The sequence below is a fragment of the Hypanus sabinus genome, chromosome 5, assembly GCF_030144855.1.
Source record: "Hypanus sabinus isolate sHypSab1 chromosome 5, sHypSab1.hap1, whole genome shotgun sequence".
In the NCBI taxonomy this organism is placed as follows: domain Eukaryota; kingdom Metazoa; phylum Chordata; class Chondrichthyes; order Myliobatiformes; family Dasyatidae; genus Hypanus; species Hypanus sabinus.
The window spans coordinates 13,971,776-13,997,360 of record NC_082710.1 but is presented as its reverse complement, the minus strand read 5'-3'; the positions used below and the strand labels follow the sequence as shown (position 1 = coordinate 13,997,360).

Below are 25,585 nucleotides of genomic sequence, written 5' to 3'. Positions count from 1 at the left end.
CTGTTTTTTGTTTTTTATCTACAGTACTGTGCAAAACTCTTAGGCACATATAGCTAAGGTGCCTAAGACTTTTGCAAAGTACTGCTGCACCACAAAAAAAAACATATTTCATAATAGGTGAGTGACGATAAACCCGATTCTGATATGGGTCTCTGTTGTGGACTGAGAGAGGGAAGGGGGCAGGGAAAAGGGATGGGAGAAGTGAGGGTTCGGGAAGCACCAGAGAGATGGTCTGTAGTGATCAATAAACACATGTTTGGTGACTCAGGGTTGAGTGTGTCTGCACCTATGCCATTCTCTCTCCCACCCTGGCACTCTTTCTCTGCCACCTGCCCCAACCTCTCCTGCGGTGCTTCACCAACATCTTTTGCTCCTACCCAGATTTACTAACTCGCCCTCTGCTCCATGTTGACAAATACAGTATTGTACCTCTCTTCTGCATCCTTTCCATCTATTCATCCAGTAAGGAAGAATGGAAAAGTTTGGATATTTCCATGCACTGTTGATGAATTTATAACTTTGGCTGTTTGTGGACGGTTTACTTGAGGTTTCACTGGTAGAATGGGTAGCAGAAGTTGAAATCAGAAATATTTTGATAGGAAGAATGAGAAGGTGAGGGCAGAATTCCAGCACCGAAGAACGGAGAAGTACGGATGTAAAAGTAATAGGGCAAGCTGCAAAACTGGTTGAAAATGCTGTTCAAAAGTGCCATGGAATACAGCAGCAAAAAGGTTAGGATGAAATCTTTGAAACACACTGGCTGAGCCACAAATGAACTGTAGCATTCAATTCTGCATAGCACAGGTTCCACCAGTTGGACCTCCTCAAGCAAATCTTCCACAAAGCCAGTTGAATTCAGCATAAAAATAACGAGATTTTTGAGTATATGATGCTGGTGTATTTTTGTCTGTTTCGCAGGTTGAATACCAAGTAGGGTCAAGGGGCCTGCTTCTTCCACAACACTATATGAATGATCTGGATAGTGCTTTAATTCCAGTTATTCACAATGGAAACTCCTACACTAGCAGTGGCCCTTTGGAGATGGAGTTATTCTTCTTCATTCTGGAACAACTTATCTGAAGAGGAAAGCATAACCTTCCTGGATCCCAATAGCCTGAAGTAGTATTGAAAAATGCACAAAACTTGCAAACTGCCTGTCTGCTCTGAATTTTCTCAGGGATGCAAGGATCAGTCCCTTCAGCAAAATGGCTATGGCCCATCCACAAAACCAGTCCGAGTGTAATGGTGCAATCAATGTCTTTTGAGAATTTCAGTCATGAGATCTCCTGAGTTACAGGAGCCCCCAGTTTGGATATTTGTAGTACCACAATTTCATGTACAAATGGAGACCATGAGGATGTCTGGTGCTGTTGCAATTGTATGTTAAAGCCTTCAGTAATTAATGTCTATTATCTTAACAAAGCAAAGTTGTTGCTGAGGTTAGCAAAAGACTGAGAATAAATTCAACAGTTAACTGGTGCAGTACTGTTCAGGACATTTTCAATTAAAGGTAATATTTTTAATATATGTTGTGTAGTAACAGAAAGAAACAGCATTATAAATTTTGAATGCAATGGTTTATGCAATTTTTGGTTTATGTGCTGAGATTTGTAATGATACTTTAAGCATTCCTAAATGTCACATCGCCAAAAATTGATGAAATACAAAAGAAACAAACTCTTGCACAAAGCTTATTTTATAAAACTGAAGTTTGTGTAAAGAAAACATGTAACCACAATCAGAATTTTGATTCTATTTTATTAGGGCTGCTAAAGTTATCTAAGGTAATTATTAAAAAGTGAGGAGCACAAGCATATGCAAATTTTTAATCCAAGTCCTGGTGGATGGAATGTCAGAGTGTTTAACAGCCCTCCAAACACTGAATGTTCTATATATGAAAAATCAGTTCTGCTTTTGATAATGTTTTCATCAGAAAAGGGCAAATGTTAATGATTTAAGTAATTTCTTCCTTCATTCCTCCTTCATTTGGTAAAATAATGAGGCTCACTCTGCAGTAGTTTTCAATTAACGAAAAGAGATTTACCAATAACGTCCTTCTTGATTTGTCGGGCTTCTTTCTTGAGGTATGAACCATTCAGGAAGTCAAAATAGGAATGCTGAGGCAAATTATGTTCTCTGGCATATTTCATAATTCTGATATTTGTGAAGATCTGACCCTGTTAAAAGATTTATTTATGCTTTTGAATAACCTTTCTCTATAGGGACTATTTTTCTTATAAAAGCAACAAATATAAATGTTTTCATAGACTTGTTTACACAAGATTTATACCAATATATCAGCATAATAACAGCATCTCTATGACTGGGGTTTAAAATTTCAGAAATGCTTCAATCATTTGAAATTATCTTTCTTACCATTTTTTATTAAATGTAAAAATTATAATTTCAATTAAGTGTTATAAACAAGTTAAATCAACTTAAAGTTTTGAGATTGATAAACAGGTAATATTTAAACTAAAACAATACTTAGGCATGAGGATGCAGAGTCCTTAAGCCTATTATTAATGCTTCACTACAGATAGAAATGTGCAATTTTTCTACTATAGGACCTGTGGATCTATTCCAATTTGCATCTATGAAAAGTGTTAAATTATGTATAATTTACCTAATTTCATATAAGCTTTGTATAAAATAACATGTATGTAGAATTACTAATTCCTATTTTGCCAGGTGTAATGTTTGGCTTTTTACTGAAACATGGTAATAGATGCGTCGGCACTTTGCCTTCGGACCTCTTCAAAGTCAATTGTGCTGCTGATATGTACGTATATGCATTGGGCAGCATTTTTCTAAAACAGTCAAGCTGGAGTCTCCTTAAATGTAAAGGGTTTAAAATACATTGACCTCAAGCTTGTAAATGGGAAACTATTAATTTCCTACATATTTTTATTTATATGTATCATTGTATATTTATGATGAAAATAAATCACTGAAAAATTAAACAATGTTATTCAGTCATTGTTATTGTGGTATTAAAGTGGATAAGAACAAAAGCAATAGAAGAGAACATTTGTAAACTGGGACTGAGAAAGATCAGTACTGTGTCTTTTGGAGGCGAGGGGGATGCTGTGATGCAACTAGTCAGAATGTTGTCCATGGTACATCTATATAGGGTGGTCAAAACTGCTCAACGCATCACTGGCTTACTCACCACCAATGATACCTATGGTGCCTATAAAAAGTATTCACCCCCCGCCTTTAGAAGTTATCATATTTTATTGTTTTACAACATTGAATCACAGTGGATTTATTTGGGCTTTTTGACACTGATCAAGAGAAAAAAACTCTTGTGTCAAAGTGAAAACAAACCTACAGCAACTCTGGAGGAGTTATAAGAGTGGCAAAGAGAAAGCCACTGTTGAAAAAAACTCATATGAAATCCTGGCTGGAGTTTGCCAGAAGGCATGTGGGAGACTCTGAAGTCAGCTGATGAAACCAAAATTGAGCCTTCTGGCCAGCTTAAATGCTATATTTAGCATAAGCCAAACACTGCACATCATCAAAAACATCCCTACCATGAAGCATGGTGATGGCTGCATCATGCTGTAGGGATCCTACACTGCATCAGGCCCTGGAAGATAGAGGGTCAAATGAATGCAGGAAAATACAGGGAAATCCTGGAAGAAAACCTGATGCAGTCTGCAAGAGAACTGTGACTTGGGAAATGATTTGTTTTCCAGCAAGACAATGACCTCAAGCATAAAGCCAAAGCTACATAGGAGTTGCTTAAAAAGAAGCCTGAATGGCCAAGTCAGAGTGCAGACCTCAATCCAATTGAGAATTTGTGGCTGGGCTTGAAAAGGGTATTCACTCACAATCCCCATGCAATCTGACAGAGCTTGAGCAGTCTTGTAAAGTACGAGGAAAAATAGCAGTGTCCAAATGTGCAAAGCTGGTAGAGAGCTATCCATAGAGACTCAAGGCTGTAATTGCTGCCAAATATATGAATTAATTTAGATCACTTTGTAGAGATCTGTTTTCACTTTGACATGAAGAATTCTTTTCAGTTGATCAGTCAAAAAGAGCCAAATTAAATCTACTGATTCAATGTTGTAAAATAATAAAACATGAAAACTTCCAAGGTGGTGAAAACGTTCTATAAGCACTATATATTATCTATTTGATGTATTTATATTTGTGTTTTTAATTATTGTGTTCTTAATCTTTTGTGTTTGTTTATAAGCTGCTTTGGATCCAGAGTAACATAATTTTGTTCTCCTTTACTCTTGTGCACTGAAAGTGGTATTAAACAATCTTGAATCTGTATAAATTTTGTGTAGTCTTTGGTGACGTATTTAATTTCCTCAAATATCAACTCTTTAAAAAATTCCTAGTAGTTAAAAATACAGAATCTAGCATTACAGCTAAGGAAAGAGGCTAGGAGTTAAGTGGGTTGGCATAGAGCATGATATGGTGTGTATTGGTACACAGCTGGTTGGGCAGCATCTGTGCAGGAAGATGGACTGTCAATGTTTTGGGCTGAAACCCTTCATCTTGTTAGTACATTGATGTGTCTATTCGCGACTTCCACCACTGCCGTTTTGATGCCAGATGCAGGTTAAAGCAATAACAATTGGTATTCCTGCTTGGTGGCCTCCACCCTGACGGCATCAACATCAATGTCTCTATCTTTGGGTAACCATTTCCCTAATCCCCCCCCCCAAATGTTTATCTGTGCCCCCCTCACCACTCCTCTTTCTCCCTTCCCTTTATTCCATGGCTCAGTGTCTATACCAGATTCTATCTTCTCCAGGCTGTTGCCTTCCCCACCATCACTTCCAGTTTCTGGCATCATCCTTCACCGCTCGCTAGCCGTTCCCTCGCCAGGACTCACTTGTCACCCGCCAGTCCCTCTTCCCTCAGCCCCCCAACACCACCTTCCCAGCGCAGATGAAGGGTCTCGGCTGAAAAGCCCCACAGATGCTGGTGTCTCCGCTGTCTGCCGCGCAGGGACGGCTCCGGATAAACCGGGTCACCGGTAGAGGCAGCAGAAGGCGCCGGGAACAGAGAGAGCATGGAAACCGATGCAGGTTGTGTTGATCTCGGGGGGACGGGGCTCGAAGGCCCTTGGAAGGAAGGGGGGAGGGTAGGAGGCCGCAGCCCAGGGGGACGAGGGACGGTGTGAACTCGAAAGCAGGGAGAGGGAGTGGTGCGAGTCAGTAATCGGCAGCGCGGAGCGAGTCTTCAGTCAGCAGGCCGCAGACAGAGCTGGCCAGGACCCTCCACCCCCGGACATGTGTCCGGGGCTCCAAACCCCACACAACCTACGCTGCCCCTCCCCCGGTGATGGTCACTGCATCCTAGACCCACCTTCCCCTGGTCAATGTGTTGTGGGACTCACCAATTCCTGCCCAGAGCCAAGGTGAATGGATCCCCCGCTGAACAGAAGCCCAGCAAATGTTTTAAAATGATTAATGCATTTCTGTTTGAACTCGATTAGAGATTACCTCAAAAACATCTGAAATCCTTTCCACTAATGACCCTTGTGAATATCTCAGCGGTTCCCTTTAACGTGGGTATGGAACCCATTCTGTGTTTGAAAGATCAGTGCAAACAGCATTATGAAGGACTCCAGACACCCCTCATATAAACTCTTCTCCCTCCTGCCGTCTGGGAAAAGGCACCGAAGCATTTGGGCTCTCATGACCAAACTATGTAATAGTTTCTTCCTCCAAGCTATCAGACTCCTCAATGCTCAGAGCCTGGACTGACACCTTACTGCCCTGTTTCTTGTTTATTATTTATTGTAATGCCTGCACTGTTTTGTGCACTTTATGCAGTCCTGGGTAGGTCTGTAGTCTAGTGTAGTTTTATTCTGTGTTGGTTTTTTTTACATAGTTCAGTCCAGTTTTTGTACTGTATCATGTAACACCATAGTCCTGAAAAAATGTCTCATTTTTACTATGTACTGAACCAGCAGTTATGGTCGAAATGACAATAAAGTGACTCGATTTGACTTGAAATGTATTTTCCCCAATGGTAACAACCCTAAAACTGTTCTATTGGTTAGGTGGAGGAGAAGATGCAGTGGAGTACTTCTTTAAGAAAAGAAGAATACACTCAAAGGATGCCCTGGAAATCATCTGGTATCACGCTGCAAACAGAAAAGCTCGAATGAAAGAAGCACTGAACAGTAAGATATTATAATGACAGCAGGGATGCAATCATCTGTGTGTAAAGGAAAAGGTGTAGAAAGTAAATATCTAGGTAGAACAAACTATGCCAGAAATTCAAGAGTGTCAGTGGGCAGAAGTGTGTGTAGTTGTTATTACTAAGGACAAGGTGCATGGGGAGCTGAAAGGTTTGAAGCTAGATAAGTCACTTAGATCAGTTGGTCTAGGTGCTGAAAGAGGTGGCTGAAGGGATTGTGGAGGTATGAATAATGGTCTTTCTAAAATCACTAGATACTGGAATGGTATCTAGAAAACTGCAAATGTGACTCAACTTCTCAAGAAGGAAAGGAGGCAGAAGAAAGGAATTATCGGCCAGTTAGCCTGACCTCTGTGTTGGGATCCATTATGAAGGATGAGGTTTCAGAGTGCTTGGAGGCAATGATAAAATAGACCAAAATCAGCTTAGTAGCCTTAGAGGAGAAATCTTGTCTAACAAATCTGTTGGAATTCTTTGAGGAAATAGCTAACAGGATAGACAAAGGAGTGTTGGTTGAAGTTGTATACTTGGATTTTCAGAAGGCCTTTGACAAGGTCCCCTACATGGGGCTGCTTGTTCTTGCAGAATTGTGGTTCCAGAACACCATCCATGTACCATCAATCTACGGGCCATGTTCCTGGCCTATCTTCAGGAACAATTGTTGCTAAACAGCGATCGGGCTCCTGGACTGGGGCGGATCGCTTCACTTGCCTCAACACTGAACTGACTCTGTGGCCTGTAAACTCTGCAGCTATGTCCTCAGTATTATATGTTTAGTTTTTTATTATTTGAGTGATATTTCCTCTTTTGCACATCGGATATTTATTGGTCTTTATTATGTGTGGTTTTTTTTATCGATTCTGTTGTATTTCTTTATTTTTTGCTGTGGCTGCCCGCAAGAAAATGAATCTCTGGGTTGTATATGGTATATTTACTTTGATAATAAATTTATTTTGAACTTTGAAATGGATTGAGAGATAAAACACTGCATGTGCTGGAAATCTGAAGTAAAAAGAAAGTGCTAGAAGCACTCAGCAAGTCAGGCAGCATCTGCGGAGAGATAAACAGGGGACTCTGATTTTACTTAAAGGAGATGGTATGTCAGCCTTTATTGTAAGTGGATTGGAGGCCAAAATTACAAAACATCTTCACTAAACATTGGTAGACTTCATTTCTATTCTTCACCAAAGAAGGGAGTATGATGCAAATTCAATTGATTAATTTCTAGAATAGAGAATTGTCGACTGAAGAGAGATTGAGTCAAACTGATCAATATGTAAATACTTAAACTTGTCTGAATGCCCTGCCAGTCCCTCCCCACTCCCCAACTCACAGACACACTCTCATCCTGCACTGGTCACTTTTCATCTTTTATTGTTGCTGTTTCACATATTTACACAGCTGCTTTTTTTTATTATAATGGTGCCAGTAACATTATATTGTCTTACTTAATCATGCAACTCACACTCTGTCAACCTGTCAATCTTCAGGCCATGCAACTCAGGGACTTGTGCTAATATTACTTGGGAACTGTATGTGCTGTGTTTGACTATATGTAGTGTGTTTTGCATCTTGGCCCCAGAGGAACAATTTTATTTACATGACAGTAAGCCTGAATTATATTGACTGGATTTAGAAGGATACAAGATGATACCATTGAAATGAGAGAGACCGACACTCATGCTGGCAGGCTGATTTTCCTCGCTAGAGGACTGAAATGGATAGGGTGGAATATCAGAATAAGTAGTTGACCATTTAGTACTAGAAAGAGGGAAATATCATTACACGGTGATGTTTACATCTTTATAATTCTCTACTTTTTTTTGTTGTGTGTCATGGGCAATCATGGTCTTTCCATGACTGTTCTTGGCAATTTTTTCTACAGAAATGGTTTGCCATTGCCTTCTGGGCAGTGTCTTTACAAGATGGGTGACCTCAGCCATTATGAATACTGTTCAGAGATTGACCGCCTGGTGTTAGTGGTCACATAAACAGGACTTGTGTTCTACACCAGCTGATCATACGATCGTCACAACCTGCTCCCATGACTTCATGTGACCCTGATCGAGGAGTTCAGCAGGTACTACACCTTGCCCAAGGATAGCCTTCAGGCTAGCAAGGGAAGGAGAGCCTTACACCCCTTTGGTAGAGATGTATCTCCACCCCGCTACCCAAACCCTCTGTTACAGAGGGATTTAGATATTTGATGTTGCGGTGTTCACCAAGTTTGATAATTAACTTTCAGACATTTCATCACCAGTTGAGGTGACATCTTCTGTGTGCAGTTGTTGGTGTTTCTCTCTGGGAGTGCTTGCGTTTATGTAGAACCCCATTCGCTTGTCTTGATGTTGATTGGCAGTTGACTTCTGAATTCTATTGGCTCGCGTTTCTTTGGCTCTTAAGGGTTCATTGGTGCCGTCTTATTTCGATTTAGATGTGTTAGATTATGGTAGACGGAAAGGGAGGCAAGATACCAGCTGGCTGATGGAATTTAAGGCGTAGTTTATGCATTAGTGGGAGGTCACACATTCTGCTGTTTCGGACTGGAAGTTTTTCATAGGCATTGATATCAACTGGAATTTCAGTCCTGAGGCTGACAGTTTACCTTACAAGTATTACAACTGAATTGCAAACGGAAGACCCAGACCACTGAGTTGGTAATGACTCTGCACTGTCAGAATTTCATTAAGTTCCAGAAGCAGACTGAATTTCCACAGAATTCTTAGCCTCTTGGCTGGGAAATGTATTCCTTCAGTGTACCATTACTTCCCTAGAGAGAAAGGGGTAAAATGGAGCAACATTCAATGATTAAAGATTAACTTTTGTTAGTTGTGTGCACAATGAAGCATACACTGAACTGTGTCATTTTCATCAACAGCCAGTATGGTGCTTCCGGGACCAACATAGCATGCCCATAACCCACTAACCCTGACTAGGCTGCCTTTTGGAATATGGGAGGAAACCCACACTGTCACGGGGGAAATGTATAAGCTCCTTACAGACAGTGGTGGGAATTGAACCTTGATTTTCTGATCACTCCTCCAAGAGAACCACAACATGATCACTGGGTTTGGAGGCTTGTGGGCCTCAATGACCCAGAGAGCTATGTTGGTTGGAGTCAGGGTGTTATGCTTTGGCTCTTGGTAGAGTCACCCATGCCAAACAGGTCAAAGGGTAGAGGTCAGACTAAGAGCGGTCCACCGGTCCTCCAGGTTCAGGGGTTCAGCTCAGGGCTAACAACCCTGATGGGTCAAACAAATCGTCGCAGGGACAGCAATGAAGAATCTTTCTACATCAGAGTGCGATGGTATTCCTGAGTCTCCAACCGGGACTTGCATGACTGACAGTAGTGAAAACCGAGAGGAAGCTACAGACACGATGAAGGAAGCCCTGAACACCGCGGGAGATGGAGGACCTTCATTGCTGCCCTAAACACCAGTGGTGTAATGCACAATAATTAAGTTTCTGATCACTGGTGCTTAAAGCATTTTCAGGGCAACTTTCTACTTTAGGTCTGAAAGATGCTACATTGCACATTAGTTTATGATAGGTGGAAGCTGGCTTTCCTGTAACGTTTGGGTAGGTCCTCATTACATTCAAAGATGATTTAACAGGCCGGTGATCTAATGTTCTTGGAAGTGAAATGAAATTTGTGCTTTGCAATGAAGACCAGAAACATTAGATGACCATCACTAACAGATCCTTATTTTTACATTAACATAGGTGATGCACACATGATCGAAGCAGATGTTGTTTTTGGAAGCCAAGGGCCAATTATGGCCCATCCTCCTGAAACCGACAGTGACAACACATTGCAAAACTGGTTGAATGAGGTGCTACAGTCAGATAAAGGCATCAAGCTGGATTTTAAGAGGTACAACCACCAAATCTCGACTAAGCTTGCAGTGGGACTGCCGTTAAGGCACTCAGTTGCTGCAGCCTCTCTGGGTCCAAACAAAGGTGTAGTTGTTTGTCCTTTGCATCTTTTGTGCGATCACAAGGCACTGCTGGATATTGAGAACAACTGCTGTAGGTTTGTCCTACTAGTGAGTTGCTTGGTGGTGCTGGAGCTGGGCTTGTTGCTACTGAGTTACTGCCGACTTCAGCCACTCAAGGAGGGAAAACAAGGGGGCTACTAGAACTAGGGGACATAGCCTCAAGATTCAGGGGGTGGGGTAGATTTAGGACGGAGATGAGGATGAACTGCTTTTCCCAGAGAGTGGCGAACCTGTGGAATGCTCTGCCAGTTGAAGCAGTGGAGGCTACCTCAGTAAATATATTTCAGATAAGGTTGGATAGATTTTTGCATAGTAGGGGAATTAAGGGCTATGGGGAAAAGGCAGGTAAGTGGAGATGAGTCCATGGCCAGATTAACCATGATCTTATTGAATGGCGGAGCAGGCTCAACGGGCTAGATGGCGTACTCCTGGTCCTATTTCTTATGTTCTTATTAAAGGCATGAGTGGCAATGCGCAGAGACGGTCCTCGGTCCAACAATTGATGGAAATAATTGTCTTGGGGCATTTTCTTGTGATTACATGACCCTGTTAGATGTAAATGTAGAATACTGCAAGTCTGGTTAACCGATTTACTGACGAGACCGATGGCGTGGGAGCTGTGCGGCTTCGGTTGTTCTGCAGACCAGGCCCTCATGTCGTGGGGGGTTGCCCAGGGAAGGAGATGCCGGGTCTGGTGTGGGAGTGACATGGACTCCATGCTAGGTTGGGGCTGGCCCTCCTGTTAGTGCTGCCCTCTAGTTGTCACTCAGTGGAAGACAAGTTGGATTGCATTTGACTGCGGCTGCACTAGCACATGACTGCTGCACCATCAGTCTACACACAATGAGACTCAGAGACCTGGGCTGTTGTTTTTCTGCCATCATAACTCTATGTGTTATATGTGCTGTGTGTGGCTATGTACTGCGCTTTGCATCTTGACCCTGAGGAATGTTCTTTCTCATGTATGGTGACTGACAATTAAACTTCAACTTCAACTTGAACTTTAATGTAGACTGACTATAAAAATGGACTGGAAAATGTTAGATATGATTTAATGGAGACCAGTGTGAGGTGTTGCACTTTCCAAGGACAAACCAGGGTAGGACACATGGTGAGCGGGAGGATACAAGAGAGTGTGGTTGAACAGAGGGAACTGGGAATGGGCAAATTCATAATTCTTTGAAAGTGGTGTGACAGGTAGATATTTTTGAATTGAATTAACTTTATTACTTACATCCTTCATGTACATGAGGAGTAAAAATCTTTATGTTACGTCTCTGTCTAAATGTGCAATGTACAATCATAGTAATTTATAATAAATAGAACAGTCAATGTAATATAGAGTGCACTCAAGGCAGTGTGAGTTCATCAGTCTGATGTCCTGGTGGAAGAAGCTGTCCCGGAGCCTGTTGGTCCTGGCTTTTATGCTGCCGTACCATTTCCCGGATGGTAACAGCTGGAATAGATTGTGGTTGAAATAGCTTGGGTCCCCAGTGATCCTATGGGCCCTTTTTACACACCTGTCCTTGTAAATGTCCTGAATCATGGGAAGTTTACAGCTACTGATGCACTGGGCTGTCCGCACCACTCTCTGCAGAGTCCTGTAATTGAGGGAGGTACAGTTCCCATACCAGGCAGTGATGCAGCCAGTCAGGATGCTCTCAATTGTGCCCCTATAAAACATTCTTAGGATTCTTAAGTGATGTCAGGGTTAAGCTTTTTACTCAAAGTGGTGAGTGCGTGGAATGGGCTGCTGGCAACGGTGGTAGAGGCAGATACAATAGGGTCTTTTAAGAGACTTTTGGATAGGTACATGGAGCTTAGAAAAATAGAGGGCTGTAGGTAAGCATAGTAATTTCTAAGGTAGGGACATGTTCGGCACAACTTTCTGGGGGCCCATACCAAACCTTCTGGCACTTAGGGTTTCATAAATCAAAGAATTGAGTACAGGAGATGGGATTTATGTTGAAGTTGTACAGAGCGTTGGTGAGGGTCAGTTTATCCTCGCAGTGGAATCTGTGTGTTTTCACTGGGTCCTCTGGTTTCCTCCTATAATCCAAAGATGTACTGGATAGGTTAATTGGTAACTGTAACTTGTCCTGTGATTAGGTTAGGGTTTATTGGGTTGCGGGGGTAGCATGGCTGGTAGGGCCAGAAGGGCCTAATACGTGCTGCATCACCAAATACATAAATAAGTAGGTGAAAGGCAAAATATTTCAGGAGAACACAAGGGGGAAGCTCTTCACCCAGAGGCTGGTGAGAGTGTGGATCCAGCTGCCAGCCGAAGTGGTAGATGTGGTTTTATTTCACCATTTAGGAGAAAGTTGGATGGGTACATGGATGCCAAGTGTATGAAGAGCTATAGTTTGGGTGCAGGTCAATGGGACTCGGCAGATTAGTAGTTCAGCGCAGACAAGATGGGCCAAAGGGCCTGGTGTGCTCTTTTCACTCTTTTTGTTGGGAGCTTGGTTTTGATATCTATTGAATGAATGCTGATCAGTTCAATTGGTGGTTAGCAATGAAGTGCAATTTTAAATAGTGCTTTAATGAGTCATAGAGAGGATCCAGTGATGGGACATTTAATAAGTCAGAAGGAAGTGGGGGAGTAGTGATATAGGATAGTGAGAGAGAACTGAAGATCACAGTCTGACAGAAAAAGGACAGCTTCGATAAGCAAGGTTATACAGCAGAAAATAAACTGGACTAAGTAAAAACTGTAGAAATTCAAAGCTTAAAGCTCTCTTAAGTGAATGTACACTTATAACACAGATAGTAACAGAGGTGTATGACCTAACAGCTACAACACAGACATAGTTTCTTTGCCTAGACACCACAAACTTTGACAAGCACTATAGATGCACAGTGGAAAGTATTGTGTGCAGTATCATGGCCTGGTATGGAAATACCAATGCCCAGGAATGGAGAAGTCTGTGGAAAGTGGGTGGATACAGCCCAGTCCATCACAGGCACATCTACAAGCAGCATCCGTACATCTATAATAGTTTTTGAGTGTTTTAGTTGGACAAACCAAACTTCTTGAAACTCCTAGTGAAATTTAGCCGCTGTCTTACCTTCTTTATAGCTACATCGATATGTTACGACCAGGTTAGATCCTCAGAAATCTTGACACCCAAGTTGCTCACTCTCTCCACTTCTGATCCCTCTGTGAGGATTGGTTCATGTTCCCACATCTTGCCCTTCCTGAAGTCCACAATCAGCTCTTTCATCTTACTGATATTGAGTGCAAGGTTTTGCTGTGACACCGCTTAGCTAGCTGGTATATCTCGCCCCTGTATGCCCTCTTGTCTCCATCTGAGATTCTACCAATCATCAGTAGATTGTATCCCATCAGCAAATTTATAGATGGCATTTGAGCTATACCTAGCCACAGAATCATGGGTATGGAGGGAGAAGAGTAATAGACTAAACACACACCCCTGAGGTGCACCAGTGTTGATCGTCAGCGAGGAGGAGATATTATCATTAATCCGCACAGATTGTGGTCTTCTGGTTAGGAAGTCGGGGATCCATTTGCTGAGGGAGGTACAGAGGCCCAGGTTCTGTAACTTCTCAATCAGGACTGTGGGAATAATAGTCAACGAACAGAATCCTGACATAGGTGTTTACATTGTCCAGGTGGTCTCAGGCCATGTGAAGAGCCATTGAGATTGTGTCTGCCATTGACCTATTGTGGTGATAGGTAAATTGCAGTGGGTCCAGGTCCTTGCTGAGGCAGGAGCTCGGTCTAGTTATGACCAACCCTCAAAGCACTTCATCACCATAGATGTGAATGTTACCGGGCAATAGCTATTAAAGCAGCTTACACTGCTTTTCTTACGTAGGTGTATAATTGTTGCCTTTTTGAAACAGGTGGGAACTTCCAACCATAGCAGTGAGAGGTAGAAAATGGGAAAGGGGGATGACACCAGAATCAGTAGTGAAATGGATGCAATGGATGGCGTTGTGGAATTGCTTTGGGTGGAAATAGTGAATAGCAAGTGAAAGGTGGGTGTAGGAAGAGTCTATAAGTTGCTAAGGCATTGCTTCTTGACAAGCCAAAGAGTATCAAAGGCAGGTAAATAGGGAACAGTAGTTATCTCAGCCAACATTAGCTACAATTTTATTAGACTTATTTATGTTATTGTCTATGTTTGTGTAAAATGAAACCACTTTGTATTAATATGCAATATGTTGTTATTTTTGAAGTTTATTCAAATCAATACTTTATTATATTTGAAGTTTATCAGCAGTGGAACCAGCTATGAAAACGTTACTGTCAATGAAACACTGTCTCGCCCGTCCTGTCTGGATCAATGCGGATGTGCTCCCTGGACCAGGTGGGAACAGTTCTGAAAGAATCGCAAGTGAGTTTCTGCACATAGTGACTTCACACTTGACAGATGTAACCCTGTCCCTGGGATGGACAACCACCTTGCCAGTTGTTCAAAATCAAGGTAAACTTTGTGAAGGGTTATACCAATAATTTCACGCAGATAAATCCACAGATCAAGCCTCTGTCAGAATCGGAATCAGGTTTATTGTCACTGATGTTAGTCGCAAAATTTGTTGTTTTGTGGCAGCAGCGTAGTGCAGGTATATACTGCATAATTTACTGTAAGTTACGATAAAACAGTTCAAAAGAGGAATAATGAGGTCGTGTTCTTGGGCCATTTGGAAATCTGATGGTGGAGGGGAAGAGCTGTTCTTAAAATTCTGAGTGTGGATCTTCAGGCCACTATACCTCCTCCCTGCATCAACATAGCATGCCCACAACGTTCAGCAGAACAACACGTAGCCAGCATACAACCAGTGGAGTGTTTAGCGTGACACCATTACAGCTCAAAGCGTCGCAGTTCAGAGTTCAATTCCGACGCTGTCTGTAAGAAGTTTGCATGGCCTTGCAGTGAGTCCATGCGTTTCCTCCCACATTCCAAAGATGTTCTGTTTGGTCGGTTAATTGGTCTTTGTCTTGAATGATTCTGGAGCCGTTGAAGCCTGTGATTTGCAGCTTGGAGATGGTTTGGGTGTTTCAGCGATCTGCGATTTCAGAGAGGATTCCGGGTGGCAGAGGCAGCATGTGGGAACCTCGTGGTGAGAGGGCTGTGAGTCAATGTTTGACTCCATTTCACCTATTAAAGCTTTCATTGTTCGCTGATTAAATGATATGGGAGATTGAAATGCCGACTGCTTGCCTTTTTATCTCTGGTGAGATCGCTCTGTTACAGAGAGAGGAGACTGTCTTTTATCTCTGGTGAGATCGCCCTGTTACAGAGAGAGGAGACTGTCTATTATCACTGGTGATATCGCTCTGTTACAGAGAGGGGAGACTGTCTTTTATCACTGGTGAGATTGCTCTGCTACAGAGAGAGGAGACTGTCTATTATCACTGGTGAGATCGCTCTGTTACAGAGAGGGGAGACTGTCTTTTATCTCTGGTGAGATCGCCCTGTTACAGAGAGGGGAGACTGTCTTTTATCACTGGTGAGATTGCTCTGCTACGGAGAGAGGAGACTGTCTTTTATCACTGGTGAGATCGCTCTGTTACAGAGAGAGGAGACTGTCTTTTATCTCTGGTGAGATCGCCCTGTTACAGAGAGAGGAGACTGTCTTTTATCACTGCTGAGATCGCTCTGCTACAGAGAGAGGAGACTGTCTATTATCACTGGTGAGATTGCTCTGCTACAGAGAGGGGAGACTGTCTTTTATCTCTGGTGAGATCGCCCTGTTACAGAGAGAGGAGACTGTCTATTATCACTGGTGAGATCGCTCTGTTACAGAGAGAGGAGACTGTCTATTATCACTGGTGAGATCGCTCTGTTACACAGAGAGGAGACTGTCTTTTATCACTGGTGAGATCGCTCTGTTACAGAGAGAGGAGACTGTCTTTTATCACTGCTGAGATCGCTCTGTTACACAGAGAGGAGACTGTCTTTTATCACTGGTGAGATTGCTCTGTCTATTATCACTGGTGAGATTGTTCTGATACAGAGAGGGGAGACTGTCTATTATCACTGCTGAGATCGCTCTGCTACAGAGAGGGGAGACTGTCTATTATCACTGGTGAGATCGCCCTGTTACAGAGAGGGGAGACTGTCTATTATCACTGGTGAGATCGCTCTGTTACAGAGAGGGGAGACTGTCTTTTATCACTGGTGAGATCGCTCTGTTACAGAGAGGGGAGACTGTCTTTTATCACTGGTGAGATCGCTCTGTTACAGAGAGAGGAGACTGTCTTTTATCACTGGTGAGATCGCTCTGTTACACAGAGAGGAGACTGTCTTTTATCACTGGTGAGATTGCTCTGTCTATTATCACTGGTGAGATTGTTCTGATACAGAGAGGGGAGACTGTCTATTATCACTGCTGAGATCGCTCTGCTACAGAGAGGGGAGACTGTCTATTATCACTGGTGAGATCGCCCTGTTACAGAGAGGGGAGACTGTCTATTATCACTGGTGAGATCGCTCTGTTACAGAGAGGGGAGACTGTCTTTTATCACTGGTGAGATCGCTCTGTTACAGAGAGGGGAGACTGTCTTTTATCACTGGTGAGATCGCTCTGTTACAGAGAGAGGAGACTGTCTTTTATCACTGGTGAGATCGCTCTGTTACAGAGAGGGGAGACTGTCTTTTATCACTGGTGAGATCGCTCTGTTACAGAGAGAGGAGACTGTCTTTTATCTCTGGTGAGATCGCTCTGTTACAGAGAGAGGAGACTGTCTATTATCACTGGTGAGATTGCTCTGTCTATTATCACTGGTGAGATTGTTCTGATACAGAGAGGGGAGACTGTCTATTATCACTGGTGAGATCGCCCTGTTACAGAGAGGGGAGACTGTCTATTATCACTGGTGAGATCGCTCTGTTACAGAGAGGGGAGACTGTCTATTATCACTGGTGAGATCGCTCTGTTACAGAGAGTAGAGACTGTCTATTATCACTGGTGAGATCGCTCTGTTACAGAGAGGGGAGACTGTCTTTTATCACTGGTGAGATCGCTCTGTTACAGAGAGGGGAGACTGTCTTTTATCACTGGTGAGATCGCTCTGTTACAGAGAGGGGAGACTGTCTTTTATCACTGGTGAGATCGCTCTGTTACAGAGAGGGGAGACTGTCTTTTATCACTGGTGAGATCGCTCTGTTACAGAGAGGGAGAACCTGTTGCCTTGGTATTTTGGACTGTGGACTTTTTTTCAGTCTAATGGTGTTTTTTGTATTCTGTGTTTTTCGCCTGATCTTTCTCAGTTTTTCTTTTGTGTGCAATGGGGGGGTGGGTTTTGGGGGTCAATGTGCCTGATCGTTTTTGTGGGGAAAAGGGATTTGGGGGTTGATATCGTGCTCCCTTTCTTTTTTTTTCTTGGTTTCATGGCTATTTGAAGAAGAAGAATTTCAGAGTTGTGTATTTTGATAATAAATGAACCTTTGAACCTCCAGCGTGACGGGCCTCTAACCGCCAGACCGGGTTTTGTAGAGCTCAGAAATGTGATCAGTAATGTACGAATTAGCCAAAGTAAAAAGGGAATGTTTATTGACTGTTGTAGAGATGATTGTTAGGTTAACATGGGGCTTATGTTTATTTACCACGATAACAATGCATGGCTTCAATATTGTTTTATATATTGAGCATCTGAAACACGTTACCTTTGCCAAGTCTCACTTTATTAATCAAACTGTATTCACAGTGAAATATGCAAATACATCCATACATTTTTCTATAATAAAAACTTCCATTTTCTGTGATTAATCAAAATATTTGCACACGTCCTTGAATGTTTTACTGCAATAAATTTATACATTCATATTTTTAAAGGAAGTGGGTGGTGTATGTTCTGCTCAGATTGTTCTTGTCCAGTCATCGGCTGCTGCCTGGAGGGTGTCATATCCCTTTTCTTAAGCTCATCCCCCCTACTGGGGCATAGGCCGCTCACCAGAGACCTCGGACCTGGGCCGAAGGCTGATCGGCCCTGTGGCTTCTGCTTTCATACATCTTCTAGGCAAAGATCCTCCTCCTCCCAAGAGAGACGTCTTTGGAGCTTCTGTTGGCGTTTCTGCAGTTCTGCGTTTTTAACAGGATGGGGTTGTTAGCCCCATGTCCAACCGTCCTCCTTTCACAGCCAGCCTTCGGACCATCCATTGTGGCATTAGGAGGTGTCGAGCAGCGTAACTTTGTTCTTTGTCTGGGGAAACTGATGCCCAATCTCTTTTGCCCCATGATGATTAAACTTGAATTTTTTAACATCTCCCAAATTGTCTTGTTGAAAACACAGGTAATCATGGCTACACCTGGGAGATGGTGAAGGAGATGGAAGAGGTTTGTCGGGCGCTGTGCCAGCCAGTTACATTCCCTGTCAGAGCCGCACTGGTTGCACCCTCCTGGCCTCAGCTACACTGGTTATTACAGCAGTCGGAAAGGTAGGAGGATTCTTCTGCCAGCAGTTGGCTCACTTTGAATGAAACCTATTCTTAGAGCTATAGAGCAATACAGCACAGATACAGGCCCTTCAGCCCACTCAGTCTGAACTGACCATGCTAGCCCACACAGCTAGTCCCAAGTTTCTGTCCTTGGCCTGTATCCCTCGAAGCCCCTTCCCTCCATGTGCCTGTCCAAGTGTTTTTAAAATGATACTAGTAAACCTATCTCAACCACTTCCTCTGGCAGCTCGTTCCAGATACTCACCACCCTCTGCTTGCCTGAAAAACTTTCCTTCTTAGGTTCCTTTTAAATCCTTCCCCTCTCCTCAAACTATGCCCTTGTATACCTAGGTCCTGCTGTTCCATTGCACTCCCAAGTGCCCCACCATTCACAGTATAAGATTTACACAGGTTTGAGTTTCCAAAATGCATCACCTCACACTTACCTGTATTGGAATCCATTTGCCACCCCTCGGCCCACTTCCCAAACTGATCAAGATCCCCCCCCCCCCCCCCCCCGGAATCTACGATAACTTCTGTCACTGTTTCATATTAACTACAAAGGTAGTAATCAAGCCTGGTGCATTCACCTCGAAATCCTGTATATAAATAACGAATTACAAGGATCACAACACTGACCTCTGTGGCACATCACTAGTCACTGGTCTCCATTCTGAGAAACAGCCTTCAGCCACCACCAGGACAACAGGTCCTGATGAAGGGTCTGCCCTGAAACATTCACTTCCATAGATACTGCCTGACCTGCTGACTTCCTCCAACATTTTGTGTGTGATGCTTTGGATTTCCAGCATCTGCAGACTTTCTTGTGTCCAGCCACCACCCTCTGTGATCGGATGGCAGACCAAGTTTGAAGGGACTATGCTCCAGCTTCTGTATTTTAATGATAGAAGGCTATGTGGGAAGGAAGGGTTAGGTTAATCTGAGAGGAGATTAAAGAATCAGCACAACATCTTGGGCCAGGGAGCCTGTACTGATCTATGTTATAATAAGCGTTCATTATCTGGATGTGTTTCGTTGACGGTTTGACCCTACATCATCACTTTATCCAGAGTGTTTTCTAATGCAGATACAGTCTGACCGTATGGACAGCGAGAGAAGATTCTTACTCCCTCCAGGATATGTCATCCATCAGAGAGGACTTTGACAAATCAAGGATCTACTACGATCTTTTTGAACCTCAAATGAGTGAATTAAGGCATGCAGTAAAGAAGAAGATTAAAGACCATGTATAACAGCAAGTTAACACAAAATAGACTTCGTATTTTTGCAGTACTTTTAACATAGTAACATGGAGTAAGACCTTGAACACAGCACAGGAACAGGCCCTTCATGGAACCAATTAAATTAATATGGCTAACTAAACTCCTTTCTTCTACCTACACAATGTCCATACTTTTCCATTTTCCTCACATTTGGCTCCAACATTTGAAGCCCAAGCTCCAGAATCAGGAATAAACAATAAGCGACAGCTCGGTACCCTCAGTCTCCACAAACAAGAGAAAATCTACAGATGCTAGAAGTTGATGTTTCAGCCTAAGAACCTTCATGAGGACTGATGAAGTCTTGGCCTGAAATGTTGACTGTTTACTCTTTTCCATAGATACCGCCTGGCTGCTGAGTTCCTCTAGCATTTTGTGTGTGACCCTTTGTCTCCACCTGTTCTCACCAAAGCCTGAGCACTCTAACACTGGCTCACTCACACAATGGCCACTCTCATTGCACCTTCCTTTTGTATATTGTCTCAAAAAATACTCACTCCGACGAGACCTAATACTTTCAAATTGCTCCTGCCCCCGCAACAATGCTGTTCACTCACTCGCTAATTCAAAGAGTAACTCAAATTCAGATTGATACCAAGTTAGAAAATATGTCAGGTACAAGGCAGATTTCAAGAAGCATTTTAGGGGAAGTTCCAAAGCTGAAGCATCAACAAACGATGGTATGATTAAAACTGGAGACGCACAAGTGACTGAAATGAAGAGTCAGAAAGATTCGAGGGATTGTGGTGATAAGAATACAACAGGAACTATTAGGACAGCTCTCTTGAAGTGTCTTTGAAGAGAATAGTTAGACTCACACATAGAGAATCCCACTCATCACAGCTGCCTTGCTTTATATGAGCGATGATTTTAGATACTGGAGTTTTCTCCCATTGAAACCCATGCTCTTCAGTTTGCTGGGGTACTTTCATGTCAACAGCAAACCCTCTTATTCTCAAATTCAGCTGTTTGGTCCAGGTTTGAGGAGATCTATGATCAGATCTGGACAATGATCATTGTGAAAACCCAAACTGGGTGTCAGTGAGACAACATTCGTTGATAATTCATTCAATAAACTCTGTGTTGTACGGCATGGGTGATCATGATTTATCCATGATCATGAGTGCTCTTGCAAATTTTTCTACAGAAGTGGCTTACCTTTGCCTTCTGGGCTGTGTCTTTGCAAAGACAGGTGACCCCAGCCATTATCAATATTCTTCAGAGATTGTCTGCCTGGCGTCAGTGGTTGCATAACCAGGGGCTGTGATATGCACCAGCTGCTTATACAAACATCCACCACCCCTTTTCATAGCTTCACATGACTAATCGGAGGGCTAGGCATGTGCTACACCTTGCCCAAGGGTGACGTGCAGGCTAGCAGAGACGGGAAGTGCCTTACCTCTCCTTTGGTCCTGACCCAACCAGCCAGTTTAAAGCACTGTCAAAGATCTAACTTCCATCACTGTGAGTAGGGCAGTCGTACTCTCGTGATTGAGAGAATGAATGCCCCACAAGCATACTATCAGAAGGTTGGATTAGTCCATTTTGTGAACTAATGGACTAATCTAGCCTTCTGATAGTATGCTTGTGGGGCAGTCATTTTCCTCACTAGTCATTTTCCTCACTGTGGGGTATAAGCCAGCAATGGTACAGGAACACCTGGGCTGGATGCACACCCATACAAGTTACCAGGGTCTTGGGGTCAATACTGAAGTTCAGACCCAAAGATTGATCGGAAGTCCTGAAAGCGAAGCCTGAAACCTGGAGGCTGGAGTGAGAGAGTGAGTGTGTGTGTCAGGAAAGGGGCTTCTTTTATTACTTGTGGTGTTCTGTGTGGTTCTTTCAAGCACTGTGGGCATGTTGTGTTGGCACTGGAATGTGTGGTAACGCTTACGGGCTGCTTCAGCACATCACTAGGTTGTGTTGGTTGTCAAAGCAAATGACACATTTTCTGGTATGTCTTGATGTTTGTGTGATAAATAAATGAATCTTCTTGCCCACCCCCTCCCAGTTTCTGATGCTGTGGCCTCTGCTTCATTCAGCATTCTTCCTGAAATAGTCACTCTTTGACTATTTTATTAGGTGCAAGGGTGGAAACCAGTGTGGTCATCTGCTGTTGTGGCCCATCCACTTCAGGGTTCAACATGTGCATTGAGAGATGCTGTTCTGCACACCACTGTTGTAAAGTGAGGTTAAACTAATGGCACCTTTCTGTCAACTCGAACCAGTCTGGCCATTCTCCCCTGGCCTCTCACCAACAAGGAATTTCGTCACAGAACTGCTGCTCACTTTTTTATTTGTTTTTCGTACCATTGTCTGTAAATTCTAAAGATGTACATGAATATCCCAGTGCATAAGCAGTTTCTGAGATACTCAAACTACCCTGTCTGGCACCAACAATCACTCCATGGTCAAAGGCACTTGGATCACAGTTCTTCCCCAATCTGATGTTTGGTCTGATCAACAACTGAACCTACTGAACAAGTCTGGATGCTTTTATGCATTGAGTTACTACCACACAATTCGCTGGTTGGATATCTGCATTAACAAGCTGGTGTACCTAATAAAGTGGCCACTCAACATTATTCAAAGTTCAAATCTGCAAAAGGACCACAGAGAAAAAGAGTTGGGAAAATTTAACTTTTTATACACTGCCAAAACACACTTTTATCTGGCTGAAGTCACATTCCTTGTGAGTTGTAAGAATATCATTTGCAAAGTTATGCAAAGGTGGGTGGAGTATCTTGGATTTACATCTAAGCTATTTACATATAAATATGAATGGGACCATCCATTTTAAAGTCATATCACCCATCTGAGGATTGCTTAAATAAATTGCAAAGTGCTACCGTGTATATTGCAGTCTGGGGAACATTAGTGATTGCATATTGTGAGCCTACAATGATGCAAGTTATCTGTATTTACAGTGTTTTATACAGATTTTGAAAGGGTTAAGGAGCTGTCCTGTGGAGGTTTTGAAATGGGCTTTGTTAGAGGAAAAACTAGCCTCTGGTAAATGGGTCATTACCCAATGTCATAGATTCAGAATGACTGGGAAAATATCTAGAGAGGCAATCGGAAGAAATCTTTTCATGCAGGAACTCTTGGGACAAGAAGAAGGTTCCTTGAAAAGGTAAAAACAGGTACACAGATGTTTTAGGATGAAGAACACTCTGTGTGTATAATTTTTTTTTATTTGTTGTCTTGGGCAAAGGAGTCTGAACAGGACCTTTGACCTATTTGGTAAGAAGACTCTGTACTGTACTGAGAAATACTGATAAAATTCAGCCTTGGCAAGGTGAAACTGTTTCTGCAGAGGCTCGTGACCAAACATCCGTTAGCAAACATCTGTGCAAAGTTCTACTGACTCACGAGCTAGCCCAAGAAGCCGCACCCAGCATTACGCACAGCCGATGGTCTCCCAGCATCTGCTCTGCTGCTTCATGTGCAGCTTCACTCTGTGGGCTAAAACACCACAAAACAGAAGCTGTGGACACAGCTTAACACATCACGGGAACTAGCCTCCCCTCTATGAACAATTCTCTCTACCTCAGTAAAGCAGTCAGCACAAAGACTGCTCCCACCCAAAACATTCTCTCTTCTCCCCTCTCCCATTGGACAGGAGATACAAAAGCATTATAGCACGTTCCACCAGGCACAGGGGCAGCTTTTACCCCACTGTTATCAGATTCTTGATTATTGTATGGAACAATTTGTTATAAACCACCTATGTAATTGCAGAGCCTTTGACAATGCAGATTTCAACATGCACTTTAGAACCCTAAAACGATTCTATCTTAGAGAATTAATTGGTTAATCTTGCCTGCAGACAACCTGCCCTCCATTTTCAAACTTAGAAACAGTTTTCATTTTTTTTTGTTGACATACAGCACAGAATCGGACTTACAGCCCTTTGAGCCGTTCCACCCAGCAATCTCCCAATTTAATCCTAGCTTAATCATGTGACAATTTACAATGACCAATTAACCTACTAATCAGTATGTCTTTGTAACGTGGGAGGAAACCCATGCACTCAAAGGGAAAACATACAAACTTCTTACAGGCAGCATTGGGAACTGAAACCAGGTGGCTGTACTGTAAACAGTTGTGCTACTCGCTATGCTACCCCGCTGCCCCAACTGTTCTTGAACCTGGTTGTGCAAGTCCTGGAGTGTTATATTAACTAGAGTTAGAAATATCAAGTTTTCCTAATGGGCTTTAAAGTACAAAGTAGAAGTTTAAAAAAATATATAACTGTTCTAATTTTCTGGATGACCGTGTTTTTATGTTTCTGTTTAGCTGCATTACTCTCCACTAACAACTTTATCTCAGAACTATTCATGGAACATGTTACTAACCATGTAAGGCACTCAACAGAATTTCTATCTGGCCATAATTATGAAAGTTTGCTCCTTATTTCTGAAAGTGGAATTTCACTCTCAATTGAAGAAATTTGAAATATGAACCCAATAATTTGAATTTTACGTTTACTGTGTGTTAAATGTGACATTTCATTGGATGATGGCGTACTCAATTACAGCAGCTTCTACGATGTCAACCAGAGGTGTTACTGTCTTTTTAAAGTGTCTGTTTTACAATGGCAAGGCCCAGCTGTATATGAAGAACTTGAAGTACTGCTGGTCTACCTCATCGGCGAGTTTTTCGTTGGTGGAGAAACTGACGGAGTTGAACTTGGTGCAGATCGTGCTGCTGCCCGCGACAGAGAGGTGTCAGAGGAGTTGGTGCGCGAAAGCAGTATGCAGTCTAACAGCGACTGATCATCTTACTTGGCTGACTTATGATTGCAAGACCCTGTTGGACATTGTTAATGTGGAATGCTGCAAGTCAGATTCACTGATTTATTGGTGGACGTCATAGCGAGAACTAGGCCTCAAACCACGTTGTCGCCTGTTTACTGCCGCCCAGGAGAAAGGTGTCTGGAGTTGGTGCACTCCACTGGAGGCGGTGCCCAAGCTGGAGTCATTGCTGCTCTCCAGTGTTCATTCGGTAGAGGACAAGCAGTATTGTGTTTTGACTGCTGACTGCTGCAAGATTCATGGGACTCAGGGACTTGAACTATATATATTTTTTGTGTGTCCATACTGATATCTTATATGTAACTTCTGCTGTGTAAGACTGTTGGTACTGTGTTTTGCACCTTGACTTTGGAGTAATGCTGTTTAGCTGTATTCATCAGTATTCAGGTATAGTTGAATGACAAAAGTGAACTTTGAATTTCTGAGGGATATATGTACACAAATAGTGCAATATTTCTATGGAAATGAGTAATTACCTCTGCAACTGGTATTCAATATACAAAGCATGATTTGAGTAATGAGACTCTCCTGATGATTCACCATAAATACAGGCATTTTGCAAATTATTTATGTATTTGTTTGGAGATACAGTATGGAACGGACCCTTCCAGCCCAGTGAGCCACCCCACCCTGCAACCCATCTATTTAACATTAACTGAATCACAGGACAGTTTACAATGATCACCTAACCTACTAACCCATTCATGTCTGGAATGTGAGAGAAAACTGGAACACCCGGAGGAAACACACGCAGTCACAGGGAGAACGTACAAACTCCTTCCAGACACCACCGGAGTTGAACTCGGAACTCCCAAAATGTCCCGGGCACTAACCACTAGCATTGCACTAACCACTATGTTGCCATGGCACCCCGTAATAAATGTGAAATTTCTCCTGCAGTTCTGAAG

General features: G+C 42.8%; 2 protein-coding genes across 6 annotated transcripts in view; both read left to right on the top strand.

Moving 5' to 3' along the window:
* Positions 1-4,276, top strand: part of zfyve16 (zinc finger, FYVE domain containing 16) — an 85,832-nt gene extending 81,556 nt beyond the window's left edge. For all 4 annotated transcript variants that reach the window (XM_059969402.1, XM_059969403.1, XM_059969400.1 and 1 more), the window contains one exon: positions 919-4,276. In XM_059969402.1, the coding sequence (XP_059825385.1) occupies positions 919-1,080 (162 nt within the window). In that variant the 3' untranslated portion in view covers positions 1,081-4,276. The remainder of the gene's footprint in view (positions 1-918) is intronic.
* Positions 4,277-4,820: 544 nt separating this feature from the next.
* Positions 4,821-25,518, top strand: fam151b (family with sequence similarity 151 member B). 2 transcript variants are annotated; one of them, XM_059969410.1, is made up of 6 exons: positions 4,821-5,051; positions 6,032-6,154; positions 9,895-10,045; positions 14,409-14,533; positions 18,436-18,580; positions 19,668-25,518. In XM_059969410.1, the coding sequence occupies exons 1-6, from the start codon at positions 5,036-5,038 to the stop codon at positions 19,831-19,833; spliced, it is 726 nt and encodes a 241-aa protein (XP_059825393.1). In that variant the 5' UTR covers positions 4,821-5,035; the 3' UTR covers positions 19,834-25,518. The 2 variants fall into 2 exon arrangements, with proteins under 2 accessions (XP_059825393.1, XP_059825392.1); XM_059969409.1 differs by having other exon boundaries at positions 4,825-5,051; positions 14,409-14,623.
* Positions 25,519-25,585: the final 67 nt, after the last annotated feature.

What these genes read in the sequence shown, in the direction of transcription:
- fam151b (XM_059969409.1), top strand. An exon ending in ATCAAGCTGGATTTTAAGAG is followed by an intron (nt 10,046 to 14,408) that starts GTACAACCACCA and finishes TTATATTTGAAG; the next exon opens with TTTATCAGCAGTGGAACCAG. An exon ending in GCCAGTTGTTCAAAATCAAG is followed by an intron (nt 14,624 to 18,435) that starts GTAAACTTTGTG and finishes TTGAAAACACAG; the next exon opens with GTAATCATGGCTACACCTGG.